Raw genomic sequence first — 21,981 nt, forward strand, 5'->3', positions numbered from 1 at the left:
TGAGTTAGGAGATGAAAGGAATGCTTTAGCAAAACATTAAAAGCTTGGTACATGCAGGGTTAATTTTAGTTTTTTAGTGTTATATGAAGTAAAAACATTTTGACAGAAAGTTTGACGCTGAGGATGAACTGCATTATTCAGTCTCAGGAAGTCTTGATAAAAGACTAAAGTGCTAACCGTTAATGCTGGCTTTGTTTTGTTGGTTTATCAGTAATTAAAAGTTTTGTTTTTGTTTGCTGACTTTTTGAGATTATTTTTTGTTAGTATGGTTTCAATATTTTTTTGGTTAAACACACTTTTGTCCAGGTTTTCTTCTCTATTTATACTGCGGTGCCTATATTTCTTAAAACTAAACAAGAAAAAAAGAAGGGAAAAGGGCATCTGTTTACTTTAGTATCTCTATTACACACAAAAATAACTGAAAATGCTTTACTATATAACATGCAGTATCTGTCAAGTTTTACAAAATAGTATTAAGAACAGAAATTGTTTTACTCACAGCTTCCTCTTTTCCTCTCCTTAATGTTCTTCCAAACATTAATGACATGAAATAGGGCATATACTTTGAAGTCCCCTACAAGTTTAACAAAGTCAAAAAAGTCCAACATTTCCAGGTTTTCTTGTTCCACCATATTTCAAAAAATGTGACTGTTGCTTTGTAATTCCACATTTATTCATTAATTTCCAGGTTGCTGGTTTTCTTCCTGTTGATCACCTTCACCCAACTTCAGTCCCTGGTTCATTCCCAATGTATTCCTGGTTCTTTTAAGTCAACTCCTGAGCTTTTCTCTGTCTATCAAGAATTTTCTTTTGGAGCACTGGAAAAGGTTTTGTGGGCATAGTCTATGAGCTTTATTATCAGAAGAATAAGAAGCAGAGTCCCCTACTGCTTGATGGCTCACTTTTTGTTGAATAAACTTTTTTTTATTTTCTCCTTAGCATGTTCTGCATCAAAAAATGACTTTGCCATCCAGGAAAATATTATGATGATTGCTTGATACAGCAGGTTGAATATTGCATCTGCTTCTCAACATTCCCTGGTTGCTGGAATAAATGTACTCCTCTTCTGCCTGGTGTACAGTGAGTAGCCATTTTTCACAAACACTCTACTGTCTCCAACTTTTAGTACTTTGTCCTTCTGCTACAGTTTTGTAAGAATATACTCTTTCTGCTGGTAGGACTGCATCTTTACTATTAGAGGTCTTGGGTGCTTTTTCATGGCCAAGTTTGGAGCACACACCTGATGTGCCCGTTCAGTTAACAAGTACTGCTGTGGGATACTTGTTCAGTTGCTTATTTTTGCTTTCATAAAATGAATGTAGTCTGTTCATTTCAGTTCCCAGCTAGCTCACGTTTTGTGGTTTATTTTCTTTCAGGTTCTCTATTTTTTTTTCTTTGCTGGCATGCAGGCAGGGCAATTACTAGCCAGTAACTGAAACCTGCCAAGAAGACAAATTCACTGGATCTCTTTTCTGAATTTCTGTTTTCATACTGGGAGAACTGAAATTAAGCAATCACTCGGTGTCCAGCCACCTTGGAAGTCCCTGTGAGGTAAACATCTTAACTATTATGCCATCCCCCTCCAAATAATAGTGAGCCACTGCTCTTTTACATACTGCTGTGACTCACATATGGTTAATATGAAATGAGTGCTCTTTAGCAAACCATTTACCCTGCTCTCTACAAGTTTCTGCACACAATTATGAGGAACCGATCATTAGAATCTGGGTTGGTTCAGAATGGGAAAAGGCATTCTCAGAGACAAATTAGGTAGATAGGTCAAGACAAAAAACTCTTTCAAAATTAACTGTAATACTAATATCATTTGCCTGTAAGAGTTACTGACTTGGTTCAAAACCTTTTTAGGCATCACAAAGTTTTCTTCATATACAGTTCTTAGGTTGTGTTATAAAGCTTGTAGCCTATAGAACTTCAAAAATTAGAAAGTCATCACCCCTCTATATGAATTTGTTAGTACCATTACAATATATACGTAGACCCAAAAGTGGCACAGATCTCCGCAGTTCATTGTAATGGGTTAATAAGGCAGATACACAAACACAGGCAGTAAATATAATAGAAGCATACTGTGTATACGTTGGAGCTAAAGCACAGATTGGTAAGGCTTCTTTACAAACATGCAATTAAAAACAGCAGAACAGATTCAATTGTTCACAGTCCACTTTAACAGACATGCAAATTTCTAACTCACTGAAGTATGTTTATTTACAAAGTCATCTTAACGTCCCTTCCAGCACCGCTTTTTATGTTCAAAAAGGAGTTAAAGTTTTCATTGAAAAATAATTCTTTAAAGAAAAACAGGGAAAAATCATCTTTATTTAACTGCTTAATCCTACACATCTTACAAAAATACAAGTAAAATATTGTAATTAAACAGTAACACAAATAATATTTCATTTTGCAGTATTTTATGTCTCATCAAAGCCAATGCAGTCCAAGTACAAACTATTTATATATAAGAGACTATATCAGTGTAGCCCTCTAACACAATTTTACGAATACAAACTCAGACCTGGTATTAATATGACAGAAATTTTCCAAGTCTAGTTGTTATTTCAAAAAATGTACAGTTTTTCAGCCAACAGTACAAGGGGCAGACCCCAGTCCCAAATTACTCCTTACTCAAAGTGAATATAAATTTTTAAAGGTAATTTAAAAACTGTTGTTAGGAAATACAAATAGGCTCAGGAACAAGATGAAACCTTTTTAAACTTCAGTAGCCAAAGGAAGTATTCACATGAAGACAAAAAGTGGCTCTTTATATACTCATCCTGTGGTTGAAAAACTAACTATGCAGGAAGGCATAAATCCCAAACCTTAACAATCTCATCCAAACCAGATGAAGTACGTGACCCTTCTTATTATCCTTAACCAAAGCAAAATTAATCTGGTCTAGGCTACGACCAAACTGTCCAACTATTAATTACAATCCCCAGGTTAGAAAACCTCTCCAAAACCTCAAATAAAGGGAACTGCATCAGGTTGCTTAAACACTCGTATTTTCCATAAAGATATGGGTGAAATGAGAAAGAGAAGGGCTATTTGACAAAGTAAATTAAATCAGCTTATACAACTTGCACCTTTATACAAAATCCACTGTTAACAGTCCATACAATAACAGAACCTCCCCCCCAATCCCCAGAAATGAAGCCAGTGAAAATTGCGGACTCATCTTGAGTGAACTGTCACTCCAAGCTTTCAAACTCAGCATCACATCCCTGAGTAAACCGCTGGAGTTACAATAGGGAAGAGTGAGTTCTGACCGGTAACTAAGTTGCAGCACAGCACAAGAAATCAGGCTTTATGTTAAAACAAATCTTGGCAAACATCTGTCAGCTCAGTTTAAAAAGAGAATTTTAAGTTGGTTAGAAATAGTTTCAGCATTATTATAGCTACTGCTGCAAACCATGTTCATATCATTATTATAGCTACTGCTACATCATGACAAACATTTACGAGTTAGTTTAATTTGAAAAAGCTGATGAAAGTTTCATCGTGTACCTCTGTGTTTCCTGTGGTCAATTAACAACTTTAGGCCACCAAATATTGACTTTACCACCATTTTCTTCACCTTTACCAATTTCGGCCGTGCTTAATTTTAAATGCAGTACAAATTCAAGCAGTATGACATTTCACATAGGAAACAAGTACTGAATGTTTGTAAAACTAGCGATAGATATAAAAGCACAGATGATTTAAAAAAAGTAGACCCTTCAAACAGTCCATGACTTTAAAATAAAGGCCGTAAGAAAAATGGTATCATACAAAATATCATATGAACAGCTTTGAATTAAATGTAACAAGTCTAACACCCAAAACAAAACTGGCTCACAGGTGCTCTTCAAACAGTATGGCAGGCACCTTTAAGGAGCAGCCTGAGAAAGTAAGTGAAAATGTGAAAAGATCTAATAAAAGAAAAGCAAAAGAACTTCTGAATAAATAAATCAGTTCTGAGCAATAAAGGCAAAGCAAACCCACATCAATATAAGGACACAATGTTTACATATTCCATCTTCAGAAAACGAACCTCAGTACTTTCCATACTTTGACTGAACAACATTCCACTAAACACTAATGATTGCATATTCAACAGTAACAATTTTTTTTAAGTAAAATCAAATTTACCTCAGAAGTCGAATACTCAACACACTCTGCACTACCTCTGTTTGAACAGGAAGTGCCATCATTAGCTGATCTACGCTTAATTAAAAATTGTGAAAAAAAAACCCTCAAATTTAGTTGCATTATTCAGCAACAGCTTACCTAAAGAGTTTAAAAATCCAAAAACATTGTGAAAACTTTAGTACAAGTGTATTTATATTGAAAATGTTTAATAACCTACACTGTATATAAACCCTTACAAAATGGCAAAGGCAAATTAACTGCCCAAACAGGTATTACTGTCCAAAACCCCTGTTAAGCATTTAAAGTTATGTCAAATAATATACAAAAAAAACTTGTTGATGTTTTCTTATGAAGATCGGTCTTGTGAGTAGAAGTTTTGAGAACTGCAATAAAATAATGCCTTCAGCACTACGCAAGATTTATTTGCAGTGCACAAGTCATGAAACTATACAACTACTAATGGTTAGCAAAGATACACAAACAAAACGGCACTTTTTTAATTTTTACAAATGTTTGGGGTTCTAATACCATGATATGACTAGACACCATCCCTACATAAGGGTAGAATTAGACTTCAAGAAATTGGAATTGCTTCAGTCTTTGATGTTTGCCAGCAGTGGTGTTCTCAGCTACCACAATGTACCCAGAACTGCTTCCTGCAGTTCATGCTGGCTTACAGGTTTTGGCAGCATATTTAAATATAATACAGTACAATAATGAAGTTAGCTAAACTGGAGAATTATCTTTAACAAACTGAAAACTATTTATTAGCCCCGTTGCTCCTACCAGTATTGGAACTATCTAGGGGCCTTCATAACACATCCCTCTAGTTTCAGCTTACAAATCCTGGCATTTTATACCGTGGCTGTTCAGTGATTAGCTTTTGTCATTGTTTTCCAGTGATTAGCTTTTGTCATTGTTTTCTTTAACTTTTAGTTATGTACTTACCATAACTTCGGATGTATGGGATCCATCTCGCCTACATTCATAACTGATGGGTTCGGATCGGCTCCAACTCGGCCACTATATAGTAGAACGAAGTCTCTAATTGGCTGGGCTACCCCTTATCCCAGAATGTACCACGCCTGCTTCCCCAGATCTTGTTTGTTCGCTTTTTTATACCTACATCCAGGCACAGAAACATACCAGCAACTGTAACAAACTAAAGTCCTTCAAGAGAAAACTCAGTAAGTAGCAACATTTCCTCTAAATCCAATAGAAAGGGGGAAGGAGGGTGCAGTATGAATGTAGGCGAGATGGATCCCATACATCCGAAGTTATGGTAAGTACATAACTAAAAGATGAAATGGGATCCTATCTCGCCTACATTCATAACTGATGGGACAGCATCCCTAGCACCTAAATCCCGGGTGGCTCATTGGAAAACACTCCTGAGAACTGTGGAACCAAAGGAAGCTCTACCTCGAGAAGCCACATCTATCTTGTAATGAGAAATGAAGGTGTGCGGAGAAGTCCAGGTAGCTGCCACAGATATCATCTATCGATAATTTGGAGTGGAATGCTACAGAAGTAGCCATTGCCCTGGTAGAATGAGCCTTGACTGGGAATGGTAGCTCTTTGCTGGACTGTGAATAAATGAAGGAGATGCAATCTTTAATCCATTTGGCTATGGTGGTTTTAGCCACCGGTTGACCCAACCTATTTTCCGCAAAGGACACAAACAGCTGATCTGACTTTCGTGTCTGATTGGTCCTACTTAAATAAAAACGCAGTTGTCTGTGAACATCCAACTGATGGAAAATATATTCTGCGCTATTGGAGAATTTGGGAAAAAACACAGGGAGCTCCAAGGATTGTTGAATGCATAAGGGGGATGCTACCTTGGGCAAGAAAGAGGGATTTAACTTGAGAGACACTCTGTCTTTGTGAAAAGTCAAATAAGGAGGATTAGAACAGAGAGCCTGAAGCTCTGAGACACCCTGGTCCGAGGTTATTGCCACCAAAAAGGCGGTTTTCCAAGATAGAAATTTTATATCACAAGTAGCTGCTGGTTCAAAGGGGCGGGCAGTTAAAGAAGCTAGAACCATATTCAGATCCCAAGGGGGCACAGGATGGGCTATTGGGGGCCGAAGGAGCCACGCTCCTTTAAGGAAAGATTTGCAAAGCCTGTTTGCCATTAAGGAAGGCTCAAAGGAGACATGAAAATTAGAGATAGCCGCCAGTTGGACTTTAATTGTGGAAACTGAAGAGCCCAAATAAAACAAAGAAGCCAGGAATTCTAAAACCTGAGGTACTGGGGCGGTAAGGGGATCTATACCTCGTTGCTGGGCCCAAAGAGCAAACCTCTTCCACTTGCTGGAATACAGTTTAATAGTGGAAGGTTTGTGAGAAGAGGACAAAATGTGGATGACGTCTGGAGAAAGAGAGTTATCTCTGACTAAGGTTGGAAGTGGAGTAACCAGGCGGCCAACCTCAAGGACCTGAGGGATGGATGAGACTGTCCCAACTGATGAGTTAACAGGTCGGGCACCAGGTCCAGAAACCATGGGCCCTCCACCGCATACCTCAGAAGGAAGGGGAACCAAACCTGACGAGGCCAGTGTGGAGCGTTCAAAATCATGTCGCTTTCTAGATAAATCACCTTCTGTATCACCTTCGGGAGAAGGGGAACTGGAGGGAAGGCGTAAAGTAGACCGGGGGGCCAACTTTGAGCTAGAGCGTCCCTGGGAATCTGCCCCCGAGAGGGAGTCAGAGTGAAGAACTCCCTGCATTTCGCATTGTGAGGGCTGGCGAACAAGTCGCAACAAGGGAGGCTCCACTTGGCGAAAATGTTTGCAGCCACCCTGTCGTTGAGGGACCACTCATGGGGCAACAGGAGAGTCCTGCTCAGCCTGTCTGCAATCACATTGGATTTCCCCGGAATGTGCGTTGCCACTAGGAAACGCTGGGTAGAAATCGCCCAATGCCACACTCTCATGGCCTCTCGGCAAAGAGGGTAGGACCTGGTTCCGCCTTGCTTGTTTATGTACCAGACTACCGACATGTTGTCGGATAATATCACAATAGTACCCCGGGGAAGAGCATGATGAAGTGCTTGCAACACCAGTAGCACCGCTCTCATTTCCAGAATATTGATATGTAAGTGCGTTTCGTGAGCCTGCCACGTACCTTGGACAGACCTGTCCAGATAATGCCCCCCCACCCTATCTGGGAGGCGTCCGTGGTCACCGTGGCAATGGGAGGCTGAAGGGCAAAGGGTCGCCCCTGATCCAGGTTGGACTGAAGCAGCCACCAACGTAGGTCCCGACGGCAAATTTCCATAATCTTGACCAAATGGTTCAAGGGGAGATCCTGAAAGGACCATTGAACCGACAGTAGCCATTGCAGCACCCGCATGTGCAGCCTGGCTAAGGGGACTAGAAGAATAGTCGAGGCCATCATGCCCAATAACTGCAGAATCAGTCTGGCCTGAACTCGTGATCTGGGTAACAAGGTTTGAACCTGAGACTGCAGGACCTGAATCCTTTCTACCGGCAAGAATGCCCGCATTCTTCTTGTGTCTAACTCTGCGCCTATAAAGGTAATACGCTGTGACAGCTGCAGCACAGATTTTCCCCAACTGAACGTGATTCCTAGTGAATGACCCAAACTGACTGTGGTCATAAGCGCCCGAACTAATAGATGCTTGAAGGTGGCAGTAAGGAGCCAGTCGTCTAGATAGGGAAACACTTGGAATCCTAGACTTCTCAAGTGAGCTGTCACTACTGCCAGACACTTGGTGAACACCCTGGGGGCTGTGGTGAGACCAAAGGGCAGTGCTCGGAACTGGAAATGACTGGTTCCCAGGTGGAAGCGTAAGTGACTCCTGGACTCTTGACTTATCAGGATGTGATAGTAAGCGTCCTTGAGATCTATGGAGCACATCCAGACATCCTTCTCCAATAACGGGAGAATGGACTGAAGGGTGACCATTCGGAATTTGGATTTTTTTACAAAGCGATTCAATGATCTGAGGTCCAAAATGGGCCTCAAGGCCCGTCTTTTTTGGCACCAAAAATAGTCGAGTAAATTCCTGATCCGATCTGGTCAGCGGGGACAGGCTGGATGACTCCTTTTCTTAGCAGCTTTGAGACCTCGACCGCTGCTTGATCCCGCTGACTGGGTGGCACATCTGGGATTTTCCTGATAGGAAGAGGGGGCTTGATGAAAGGGATGAGATAGCCTCTGTTCGGAGCACCCACTGATCCTTGGTGATAGATTCCCAAGCCTGTGGGTGTTCCGCAAAGCAACCCCCCGACTGGCTCCGGAGATGCGCAGTCGGGCCACGTCTCAGGGACGGTGAGCGTAGGATGGACCACGAAAGAAATCGGGTCTCCAGAGTTATGGGGGCCTCTGCCGCCTCTGGGGCGGCGTCTTCCTGAATCCCCCCCTGCCTCTAGAGGGGGGATCACTTGGTGGAGTAGGGAAAGACCTTTGAGATTTTCTGAACCACATTTTCCCTCCTCTCTGGGCCTTGGGGTAAGGTCTAGAGGGAGCGGAAAAACTGGCCCCCATGGCAGTCAAGGTCTTGCCCTCCTGCTCGCATCAAGTCAGTGTGTCCTTCACCTTGGGTCCAAACAGGGAGGACCCATCAAAGGGGGCGTCGGTGAAGGAAGACTTAAAGGCCTCCGCAAAGGGACACAAGCGTAACCAGGCGTATCTTCTAAGAGCCACGCCTGTTCCTGCTGCTCTACTCGCCCCTTTGGCCGCATATGAAATGAGCCTCATGGACGAGTTGACTATCAAAGATAGGGTAGTCATCTGGGCGCCAACATTTTGGACTAACGCCTCAGGAAGATTACCTGTAAGAGACTCACCTAACTCTTTGAGGAGGTCCCTTTGGAGCCTGGTAAAATGACAAAGATAATTCAGCGACTGCAGGGTAAAGGCCGCTGAAGAAAGGGTACGCTTACCGTACCTATCCATGCTCCTGGAATCCTTATTAGGAGGGTGAATAGACGTTGAAGCCTCTGCCACGTCCTGCTGAGTGGCAGATGCCACCACCATCGCATCTACTGCAACTCCTTTGGTCAAAAATTCCTTTTGAGGAGGGGCTGACAGGAACTTGTTAGGCCTGGCGGGCACCGGTTCCACAGAGTCAGGGTGTTCCCACACCCTTCGAGAAACTAAATCTAGCAATTCATCGAAGGGTGGAGACACCCAGGAGGTGGAGGGCTGGGCCCCAAAAGCCTTGAGGAAGAATGACTCCTCTGCGGAAGGGGTTTTGGACTGCCAATCGCCTTTCTGTCTCAGGATCTCGAGGATATCTGAGAATGAGACGTCATCCGAGGACGATTTTGGGGACCCCTCCGCATCATCGAGGTCAGTATCTGATGTGATAGACTCATCCTGGGAGTCAATGTGCTTCCTCTTGCACAATTTTTTCCTTGAAGGTTCATCTGAAGCGGATTCAGAAGGACCTCCCGGGAGAAGGGAACCCCCCCCAAGGGGGTATCCTCAGGCCCTGGGGCCCCACTGTCGGGAATGAAGCACACCAGAAGCACCAGTTCCCAAGTCTAGGGACGGTGAGGTAGAGACTTGCTGAGCCGGCAAGGACATGGCCAGCGCACTCCTCATGGCCTCAAAAGCAGGACCTCCAAACTCTACGGAGGACACCGGCTGAGAGACCACGACGGTACCGGGAATCCCTGTGGCCGACGCTCCGAGGGGGAGACTAGGCACCGAAGCTACCAGTTCCAAAGTGTTCCCCTCGGCCCCGACAGAGGAAGTCCCGGTACCGAACCCTGACGCCGAGGACAGGGTAGGAATGATGGTCGGAACAGAGAGGCTCCGAGGGAGTCTCGGTTCCGACTGGATGACTCTGCTCCGCTCCACCATCACCGACTCCAACGGTTCCGAGGAGGTTGGAGAAGGAATCGGGTGCGTCGAAATGGGGGCCGGCTCCGGAGCCGAGTGGGCTGGAGCCGAGACCATTTTTGCAAAAAACGGGGACTGGAAAAGCCTCTGGATAACTCTGTCCAAATCTGAGTCCAACAACCTGGAGGATTTAGAGGAAATAGATGGGGGCCGAGACGACTCCTCTCTCGGCTCCGAAAGACCAGGGGACCGGCTCCAAAACGGCTCCAACACCATCGGCACCGGATCCGGAACCGTATGAACAAGCATCGGCGCCGAAGGGGACTTCGGGGCCAAGGGAGGAGAGTCTGAGCTGCACACCTCCAACGGCTCCGAGACCAAAGGAGCCGAAGCAGGTGATTCGCCTCTTGATCCCCCAACCTGCGGCTCCGACACCAATGGAGCCGAGGAAAGAGGTATCGAGGCAGACCCTTCCACCCAAGGCTCCGAAGCCATTGGAGCCGAGGAAGAAGAGGTCGACATATGCTTCTTGGAAGTCGGTTCCGACGGACTGGTCGGAGCCAACGACCTTTTCTTTTTAGAAGCTGGAGAGGAAGGAGAAGCCAAAGCTTCCTCAAAGGAGGGCTTAATAAGGCCCTTAAGGATCAATTTATTTTTACGTTCTTGAAGGACCCTAGAGGAAAAAGCATGACAAACACTACATGTTTCCTGCAAATGTTTCGGTCCTAAACAATATACACAAACAGCATGGCTATCGGTAATAGACATTTTGTAGTTACACTTGTCGCACTTTTTAAAACCAGACTTCTGCTCTTTCGACATCCTGTCACACCACTGTTTTACCACAACGAAAAAAAAACCTTAAGTAGGGCACGAGCCCTTTGACTCAAACAGGACTGGCCCAAGATACAGCACACAAAACGGGCAGAAGCCCTCTAACTTAAACGGGCTTAACCCGATAAAAACAGAACATACAGTAAGACAAATTCAGCACACCCACACACAAATAAGGGCAAGGGCCCTCTAACTTAAACGGGCCTTGCCCGGTAAATAGAAAAAAATACCAATCACACCAAAAAAGGTTTACACACACACACACGTAAAGCTGTTAAAACAGCTGTTTGTTCAATTTATGAAGAAACCCCTTGGTCAAAAGACCAAAAAAATAACCAAAAAAACTACTTAGCTCCAGCCAAGTCGAGACCACGTCTAGCTTGAAAAGTGGCAAACGAGATCTGGGGAAGCAGGCGTGGTGCATTCTGGGATAAGGGGTAGCCCAGCCAATTAGAGACTTCGTTCTACTATATAGTGGCAGAGTCGGAGCCGATGGATCGGCTCCGAACCCATCAGTTGTGAATGTAGGCGAGATAGGATCCCATTACATCTGTTTTTTTTTTGCTTCTACTTTCTTAATTGTTGGCATTGAATAAGCCCATATGAACAGAACTTCTCCAGTTTCAGTAATGCTTTGTGGTTCCATGTATCTACTACTTCTCAGCTACTTGTATGTTGTAGTGTTTGCACAGTCCCCAGTACAACAGTCTTGCCATACTGTTCAGCCTTTCGGTACACACACCATCAAGCCAGGAGTAAATTGCAACCAGCAAGAAAATGTGCAACTGTTTCCAGTTCTGCACTGTCTGTATCTCTCAGCTTTACCTTAGATTTTGTATAACAATGTGTATCCTGCTGTTGTAAGTGGCCATTATTAGACTGTCAGGTTTTGGTTTAAATTCAACTCTCTTTAGCATCGTTATTATATTTAGTAGGGTCTTCATAAATACTTCTCTACAAATGTATTGATTTCTTCTTTTTTTATGTTGTTTCTCAATGATCTATAAGACCTCTTTAGGTAATCAGTGAACTGCTTGTTCTGCACTCTTCCTTCGTATCTGTTTTTTACCTTTTTGTGTTTGCACTGATGTTTTTAGTTTATTATTGGAGACAGTGTGCTATAAATCCTGATTCATTTTGATATTACATGCTTTTTTTTTTACCATTTCTAAAAATGTTTCATGATCTGTTCCACTTCTAAAAATGTTTCACGATCTGTTCCCTTTTCTGTATTATTTTAATAGTGATACTTCATGTCTTAAAAGGTTTACAGTTTTCCACATGCCGCGGTATGGCGGTAGCATTGTTACCTCACAGCAAGAGGTTCTCCCGTTCGATTCTCGGCTGGGCTTGGGAGTGCCTTCTGTGTGGAGTCTGCATGTCCTCCCCGTGGTTGGGTAGCGTTCAAAAGACATGTGTGCGTAAATGGGCGTGCCTTCGTTGAAGGTTGGGCGTCGAGCTGGTACCTCGGCGTTTTGTAAAAATCTACTGCCAATCATTAGCGGACCGGAGTTCCGCTGTGGCGACCCCTTACCGGGAAAAGCTGAAAGACAAACAACAACAAAAACATGCTTCCATGGTGATATTCCACTTGTTTATTTCATCTCCTTTGTTCTTCTGCAATTCTCTGCTAAGACCATCTATTTGTTAGCTGCACAGTAGCATATTCAACTTATTTCCAATATAATAAATTAATTTGTCTTGATAGTTTAAATTACTGCATTCATCTGTTTTACCAGTCTTCTAACATTTAGGGTTTTATTCAATTTCTTTCATATACTTTAATATGTTAGTCCACTTCTATTAAATCAAGCAACTATTCCCTTAGATTACTCTGTTTTAGACAAACTATCCTCTTCGTTCTCTGTTTTCTGTTCTTTCCCTTGCTGTGCGCATTTCCAACTGGACTTTCACTTGAGTCTCCTGCACATAGATCTGGAATACCACTCCATGGCAAAACCTCTGTACAAGTGTCTTGTTCTACCTGATACACAATCTCCCATGGATTCACTGTCTCATCATGTTGTGATATTGCCTGTACTGGACAGTCCACCCTAAACCAGTCACCTCTCAGCTAGTCTACTTCCAGTTTTATTTGTTGCTTTTTTGGTTCACTAAGTCTTTTGCTTTTCAACACATTCCCCTTTTGTTTTCTTATTCTCTTCTTGTAAAACACACCCCTGGCTGGATACCTATGCATGTACATCTCTTCAAATATCTTTGGGGCTGTAGTGGTCATGTTGATTAGTACAGCTTTAATTTCGGCATAAACACTACAAAATATCAGATCTCTTTTTCTTTCCGAAGTCAATCTTCTTTTGTATGCAATCTGATATCCTCTGGGTTTTGTTCTTTTTCTTTAGCACATTATCACATCTTTTCCCAGATGATCTTTGGTGAAAAAAAATAATTCTGAATATTGTTTTTGATCTTGTTTGTTCTATTAAAGAGCTTATTTTTTTAACTTTAGCTTTTAACAATTTTTCTGAAGAAATTCCACCCCACCCCCCATCTTTCAAAATTCTGGATGCACTGCACAACAGAAGCAAAACATCATCTTTTTTATCATGAACAGCCCACTTTACTGTCTTCTATGCCTCTTGCTTGGTTTAGCAGGTTTTTTTTGTAGACTCTTCTGGCATGGCCTAGGCCTGTGATGAGGGTATTTCTATGTTCGGAGGATTCTACACTGCCATTTTCTAGTCCTGGCGCCAGTGTGAATGCCACATGTAGACTCTTATGTACTTTTTTTTTATTCTAGGACCTGTGCACAGTTTTCTATACAATTATTTTGACCTACCTATTTCCATAATATATAAATACGGTCTATATATCAGTGCTGTCTTGGTGAGATTTTGTAAAAACAGGATCCACTACATGAAGGTACTCATCAAGACTTTGGGTCAGTTTCTAACAATACTACTTTCCTTTTCTTGCCCACTTCCTCTCTCCATTGGTATCTGTGCATACACAAACATATTTCACAGAGATACACACTATATACACACAGAGTATACCCCCTCAAATTTACTTAATGTACTTTGTCATACTGTTTTTCTTTACTATTTCTGCCTCAGTCAGGGTCAACCCATATATTAGGCTCCCAGTCAGCACCCCCACCCCCCAACACACACAAACTCCTCAAAAAGATCTTAACACTCTTCACAGCAACTCTCATTACTACACAGGAGAGGAGTCACAGACATTAGATGGCAGGCATTTTTAACACCTTTATTACCTTCACATATTACACAGTAATACGGGTATAAATGCAGTTATAAAAAAAGCCAAACAAACCATTACAAAGATTTTTCATGCATTATACATGTTTTTTTCTTTAACAATTACTATTTAATTTGTTATCACATGGATTGTTCAAATTCTGCCTTCCATGAAAATCCATTCTTCCTCCTGAACATTATTCTGCATCTATTATTCCCACAAGCTTCACTTAGTTTTATGTAGTTTGCTCCTTCGCTTTTCAAAAGACTGTACCTGTGATTCTTCCACCTTCTTTACAGCAATCAACCATTCCAGTTAGCACTGTTTTGGTGGCCAACGGCATTAAACTTAGTAGGATCTTAATGTAGCTATGCACTAGATACTATAGAGGTCATCATTTACGACTAGTAGAATTTTGGAGGTGGGGTTAGCTTCCCACCTTTCCGTAATGTATTCTGTTGAACATGCGTGTTCTTCTGCAAACAGAAAATTCTATACAACTGTCAGCATCAGCATATACTTAGAGAAGGCTTGCAGGCTGTAGTACCATTAGATTCTCTGCCTAGAATCAGCCAAATAGTGGCTGGTTAAGCACTCCTCCCCCCACCAAAGAGAGATACAGTAGTCCATATATCAGGTTCTCCCGCTTTCTTTCTTTCCTCCAAAGTATAAATGTTCTTTGACTTCAGCAGTTTTTTACATTTCAGCTCCCCTATTCCACTAAACATTCTCAGTGGTTAGCCTACGCATACGAATCACCAGCAGGATGTCTTTCATTGCAAGTTCTTAAAATAAGGCCAATCTGCAAATGCATCAATCAGCAAATGCATACGAGAATTAACCTGACAACTCAGAAAGTTTAAGATCTGACCATGACTTCCTAATAAAATACAGACATGGCTTCCTCCTGAAGGGCATTTTATGAGGTGCATCACAATCTACCCTGCTGTAAAGGGATATACTGTAACTGCTAATCCCTGCTGTAGAAAGACATGAGCATACTTAGTTAAATAGAACTGTTGTCATTAGGAATGGTACTTTACATCTTTCAGCCACAGGCCACTATCACAAGAGTCTTCCATCTGACTATGTGGCTGGTGACAGAGTTCAAACAGTGTCCCTGGTGAGGAACTGCCAGCAGGGAGGGGTGGAATGAAGAAGCCAAGTGCCAGCTTTGCTAAGAAAAGGGAATAAAGAGTGAAACAGCTGCAGCAGCACTGTTCCCTGGTAGACACTGTATGAAGGGGCTGCTGACCTCATGTGCCTTAGTCCAGCCCAGTGGTGCCTTTCAGTACAAATGAATGCTGTAGTGTGCAACCAGTGAACGATGCTTTGTGCTCAATGCATGTGGGGATCAGCAAGGGAATGGAGTTGCACAATGAAATCCTGCTGCTGTTAGCAAGCTCCACCCAAAGAAAGGGAACCCTGCACTTCACTACAGCAGTACCAATATAAGTCAGCAGTTTGTAGAACAGTGACATGACATAATATTGGCCTGCAGGAACAAGGCCATGGTATAGGTGGTTCAGAGAAAACTGAGGAAATGCTGTCCTGTCTAGGGAAGTAAAGTACAATGACACAAAAAATTAACCACACAAAATGTTTCATTAAATATCGCTATGTTACATCGTCCAAATAAAGATAGCTAACTCTGAAAATATTCAGCATATTTGCAGTACATTAGTTATACAGATCACAACTGCTTTTGTAGACATTAAGTTTTTATCATATAATTTTTTCTCTGTAAGCACCCAACAGTTTCTCTTCTCTGTTGCCTCAGGAAATAAACACAGTAATAACTGAATACAGAAAAATATTTGTTTGCATGATTCAGTCATATTCCATATAGTTATTGACAGCAATAAAAGAGCACCGCAGGTAGGCATTAATACTGCTGATTTGACCTTCTGTGAATAGTGTGCAATAAAGATAACTTTAGATCTTGTAGTTCCTGTAATATGACAAACTGTTAATCATCTGGAAAGTAAATAATTAATCCTACCAAAAATATTGTTACAAAACTTGTCTAAACTATCTCAATTTTACCTTCAAATATCTGTCTCAATGCAGGGAAGACCTTACAAACTAGGCTACATCAGATATTCGTGTAAGACTGCCAGAATATTGACAACCAATTAGCATGGACACTAAATATACCCTTTTTAAAAATGTGTTGAGATCTTGACACTACAACAGCCCTTTTACCTTACAAGTGCCAGAACAGTTTCTGAAGATTCTGCAGGTGATGCTGCCATGACAACAAGAGGTTCTCCCAGCAAGACAAGTTCCCAGAGTATTTGAATATGAAAGAACACAGGACAGAAGCACCTAAGAAAATGGAAAAATATGGCCAAGTTATTACTCACATCTAAGAACAGTCTCACCACATTTGCTTTCATTTTTCCCTCTGGCTCATTAGCCCTTTCCTGACAAATATCAAGCCTCCACAATATTGGAGTTGAGCCTATTTGCTCCCTCATGCTGGTGGTGAGTCTCCAGTACACAAGGGTAAGTGATGTCTGGAGGGTTACTAATGATCTTTGCCAGCTTTTCAGCAATGAAGCCATTTATGATGGCTGCATTTCCACCTACGGGAGAAGGTATGAACAATCTGCATCATGTCAGAACTCCACAATGTCTTACATCTCTGCATTCCAAATAAAGACTACCACCTGCTTGTACCCTGGTGATGGAAGCACACTCTCTCTCAGCTATGTATCTGAACTGCCACCACTACTCCGATGGTAAGTAGCAGTGTCCAGCCAACTTTGCCCTTCCTTCAGGACGGTCATGTCCATCTTTCCCTGCCAGCATCATCAATCATGGTGTCATGCTAATTCCGGTCATCTGGATAATAGTTTTACCACCATACTTGCTTGCTTTGAATATCTGCAGCAATACAGTCCATGACCATGCAACAGAGCAATAATGAGAAAGTGATACAGTTCAAACATTTAAATGGATATTTAGTAAGAGACGATGAAACCTGTAAAAAGAAACACGTCAAATAAAGAGATGATGCTCCAAAACACACACACACACCCACACAAATACTGTGCATACCTTAAACTGAAACAAAGGTTTAACTTTAAAACAAATACTCTGAAATCTTGCATTCATCATCACAATGCTTTTTAGCGATGGTAACATTTCTCTCCATATTGAAAAAAAAATGGGTTGGCTCTGACAACACAAACTTTCAATGTGCATACTTTAAGGTTTCAAAACACAAAAAAGCAGGGAAAGCTTGTAACATCATTTGCATTTTCCACTTCTGGGCATCTTTCTGTTGCTTTCAATTCTAGACTCAGTCACACTTGCTCAAGCTTCACTGCTTGGAATTATTAGCAGTCACTCCTGTTTGTTCATTCCATACAACAGCAATATTTCCTACTTGAATTATAATGTCCTTTTTATTTTTATTTTCTGAGACTGCAACCTTCCAGATTAACAGCAAGAGACTTTTACATTTTCTCTCATTCTTCCTTATTTCTCCCAGGTAAAGTGACTTCAGAATACGAATATTAAAATAAAGGGTATTCAATGGACTTTGATACATGGTAAAAATGCTTAGCTATTTTGGAAGATGTTTTACTTGTACAAAACTGTACAGCATCAAATATGTGTGCAGATGTTTTGTGTACTCGAACTATTCAGTCTCCAGCAGTTGCAGGCAGCTTCCCCTGTGTTATTTTCACATTTCACCTACCTGAAACTTAAACCAGACCAAAAACGCAGGAAGCCTCATGGCATCAAAACAATATAAGAAAGCATCTTTTTCAAGGGTCAAGCCGTGCTGTATCCCTGTGTGTGTGTGTGTGTGTGTGTGTGTGTGTGTGTGTGTGTGTGTGTGTGTGTGTGTGTGTGTGTGTGTGTGTGTGTGTGTGTGTGGGGGTGGGGTTTTGCTTCCTATACCATTCCCTTAGATATACCGCAAAAGGCAAACAAGTGAAAAAACAGAAAAGCCAACATACAACCAATCGATGCTGTCATGCAATAGGAAACAAAGGCAGTGATTCCCTATGTGATACCAGTACAAACAAGTTTGACACCTTGCAGATAAAACATGTCACGTCTTGCCTGAAAGGTGGACTCGCATATCATGAGTGAATTCTCCTGTTAACTCACTCATGGCTAAAACTCCTTCTTTGGTTCTGGCGTCTTTAACTAAATGACTTACCAGCTAATATCAGGCAATATTACAAAGGGCAAAGACTTATTAACAAAATGACACTAAGATTGTTAGTCTAGCATGTCCTGTAGTGGAGAAATTAATCTTTGCCACTTATTATTTATATTTTCACATTTATATATATTTTCAAGTTTTCAAAACTGAGAGACCTAATGACAAATGTATGATGTGAAACACCAATGTGGGAGATGGGACAATTCACTGAAAATGCTGGTTTATATCACACTATAGTGGTGGTGCTGCGGTAGCGTTGTCGGCTCACAGTAAGACGCTGTCTGGTTTGATTCTCAGCTACAGCGTCTTATGCGTGAATGGGCGTACCTTCGTTGAAGGTTGTGTGTCAGGGCTGGTAACTCGGCAAGTAAAAATCAACTACCAATCATTAGTGGACCGGAATTGACTGTGGCGACCCTTAACCGGGAAAAGCCGAAAGACACAACAACAACAACTGGAAATATTGCTAGTTGTTTGTTAGTAATTATGAAAATATGCAATATTTCTACATATACTTAATACTTAAACAAGTGACTTGCAAACTGTTGGATGACATTAGGTGAAACCTTAGATACTGTTGAAGAAAACTGTCTAATATTTGCATTGTAAGCTGGATGTCTTGAGAGATATCAAATATTATTAGTTTTGCTAATTATACAATTAAACATATGTTTTCATATTTCTGTAAATATCTCAGCAAACCTGCATTTACAGAGAAATTTCTTGTCATATAAAAGCTCATGTCTGATTAAAACATTGCAACGATATATGTCTAGGTTGTATAGTTTTTAAGATATGAAAATAAGTTTGTGAGAGTTTAGAAAAAGTATAATTTGCAATTTGTGTACATTATAATATTACAGTATTTATGGAAAATTCTACTATCATCACTGTAAGGAGTACTTCTTACTGATAACATTGGTATTTCTGCAATTTCAATAGCTTTTATTATTCTCAAAATATTTACATCTCTTTACCTTATGCTTTTTAATTTTATTTTTCAGAAAATGGTCTGGAATGCAAGATATGTCTAGGCTGCTAGAGGTGTGACATTCCATACCACATAGGTATGTATGTGCATTGTGTGCGCGCACATCTGTACATATTCCGAGACATACAATTTAGATCTAGTATACTATACACTGTGGTGAATTACAGTAATATTTAAAAACTGTCCCTGACTTTCAGTCTTTGGCTCTCATTATTTTTGACTTTGTCTAGAATTCTCGAGGAAATAAGTTGAGTATTGGGGTGGGGGATGATCTGATGAAGAGCTAGACTGCGGTTTCATCTCTAATGCCTGAAAAAGCCAGAAAAACTGGGACATGAAGTCAGCACCAGCAGCTGTGATAATAAATGTTAGCTAAATGAACAAACAAAAATGTGCCCCACAATTGTGGAGGAACCCAATGTACTCTCTTTTTCAAGCAGCTACCAGCTATATTTAAATGCTGAGGAACACTAAATGAAATTTCATTCTAATGGTTGTCATTTTTACTGTTTGTCCTACAAAATTGTCTACAAGGGAAGTACAGGGTGAAACAAGTTGTGTCTCACCTAGCTATACACATTGCCATTAGCACAACATTTTTTATGCTTTGAAATGTTATCTTTTTTAAGCAATGTAAATATTTCACCTTATTAGTTTGAAATACTGTGCAATTTCAATGAATGGTGCACTTGTTATTTCTGCAGTGCTTGCTATTCAACAATTTTACTCCTATAAAACTAATAAACTCGCCTTTTTTCAGATAGTCAGCACTTACATTCAATTATCAACAACTTGCCATTGTTAAGCATGTAAATCCAAATATCATAGTCAACTATTTTATTGAGCCTCAATTCTATATTTGATTTAACACTGTTCTTTAAACGGAAACAGTTAAACTCACAAAATATTTTCAATATAATTCAAGATCAGGAATTAATTGGTGACTGTATTTGTTTTTATTTTCACTATATTACAAATCTTAACAACTGAGCCATTGACTTTTTACCTTACACCAGAGTCTAGTTTTAAACAGATATACATCTTAGGTACTTTGTGTGACTCTATAGTCAGGCACACTGATGTCCCACTCACCAGGCTGAATAAGGAGAAAATTACAGTGAGCTGCCTGTCGGGTGCCAGGATCCACCACATAACTCATGCACTCAAGTCACTCCACAACAAGTACAAATATGACTCTGTCATTGCCCATGCTGGAGTGAATGACTTGAGACTTACCTCCCTGGACTACATAAAAAGAGACATGGAAGAGCTCTCGGATCATGTGGCCCAGGCAGGTATGACCCTAGCCCTGAGTAGCACCCTGCCTTCGCCCAGAATGATGCCACAACATAAGGACAAAATGACTGACTTCAACAATTGTCTAAGCTTCTGGTGTCATTCAAAGGGGATCCAGTATCTGTCTGCCTGGGACGACATGATCGACAGACCACAATGCTTTGTCAGAGATGGACTGCACCTGTCGCATTCAGGTTACTGGCTGAGGCTCTTGCCACCCCTATATTGCCTTTTTTAGGCAAAGTGCAAAGGACAAAACCACCACCGTAACAGGTACAAGCATGCAAAATATGAAGGTAATGCTACTCAATGCCAGAATTCTAAACCTCAAAATGCACTCTCTCGAGGCACTCCTAAAAATGGAGAACATCGATATCTGTGCAGCAACTGAGACCTGGTTCAAGGCTCCAGAGAGCACCCCTGCAATACCAGGCTACAACTCTTACCACACTTTTTGGCCACCAAACTAGGATCGAAACACTAAAGGTGGAGGAGTGTCCATATTCACCAAGGATATTCACACCACCAGTTTAGTTGACCAACACAATGTGTCTGAAATTCTCCAGGTGCAACTAACACTAGGTAAGACTGCAATCCAAATTGTAGCTTGCTACAGATCCCCCACCATGCCCCAAGATTCTCACTATACCTTTCTAAACATACTGGAAAATATTAATATACAACCAAACACCCTAATACTGGGTGATTTCAACTACCCTACCAATAACTGGGAAAACTACTCGTGCAACAACACCTTTGCCAAACGGTTCTTGGAATTCATAAATTCCAATGCCCTGAATCAACTAATCCATAGTCCCACCAGGGGCTCCAATATCCCAGACCTGGTCATTACCAACATGGGAAATTGATGCTCCACACCTATGGTCACCCCCCTTGTTGGTCAGATCAGACCATAAGCTAATCACCCTTAACATCCACATCCCACATCCACCCCCCAAGTAAGCAAACCTCCATAAAAAACTTCTGCAAGGCTAACTTCATGCTACTCAAGTCAGAAGTTACAAACTTCATACCCATGCAGACGGGAACTGAAAGTTCGACTGCTGAGTCCTACACGAAGGCACTGTACGAGCACATCCACTCATGCATGAATCGTGCCATCCCAAATAGAACCAAGATGCTCTCCTCCAAAAAAAGGAAGCCAATCTGGTGGTCCCCTGCCATAACCAAACTTTACAACAAAAGGAAAAAACTGTTGCAGAAAAGGGGAAAATCCCAGGATGCAAAAAACTCCCTTACCAGCCTCAGTAAGAAGCTGAGATCCCTCATAAAATCCTCCAAAGCTAGTTACGAAAATAAAATTGCCAAAGATTCCAAAGACAACCACAAGGCATTCTATAATTATGTCAAGAATCTAAATGGCAATGCTCAGATCTGCTCTGAGCTACAACAGAATGGCATTAAATATACTGATCCCAAGGATATTGCCAATATCCTGGCAGATCGATTCAGTGCCAACTTCACCCCC

General features: G+C 41.4%; 1 protein-coding gene across 2 annotated transcripts in view; it reads right to left on the minus strand.

Moving 5' to 3' along the window:
• The window catches only part of DENND6A (DENN domain containing 6A), a 1,110,795-nt gene that overhangs the window by 469,649 nt on the left and 619,165 nt on the right, over positions 1-21,981 (minus strand). For both annotated transcript variants that reach the window (XM_044078774.1, XM_044078775.1), the window contains exon 10: positions 16,225-16,347. In XM_044078774.1, the coding sequence (XP_043934709.1) occupies positions 16,225-16,347 (123 nt within the window). The remainder of the gene's footprint in view (positions 1-16,224; positions 16,348-21,981) is intronic.

The sequence above is a fragment of the Protopterus annectens genome, chromosome 7.part1 (genome assembly GCF_019279795.1).
Source record: "Protopterus annectens isolate FY-2018-M chromosome 7.part1, PAN1.0, whole genome shotgun sequence".
NCBI lineage: Eukaryota > Metazoa > Chordata > Ceratodontiformes > Protopteridae > Protopterus > Protopterus annectens.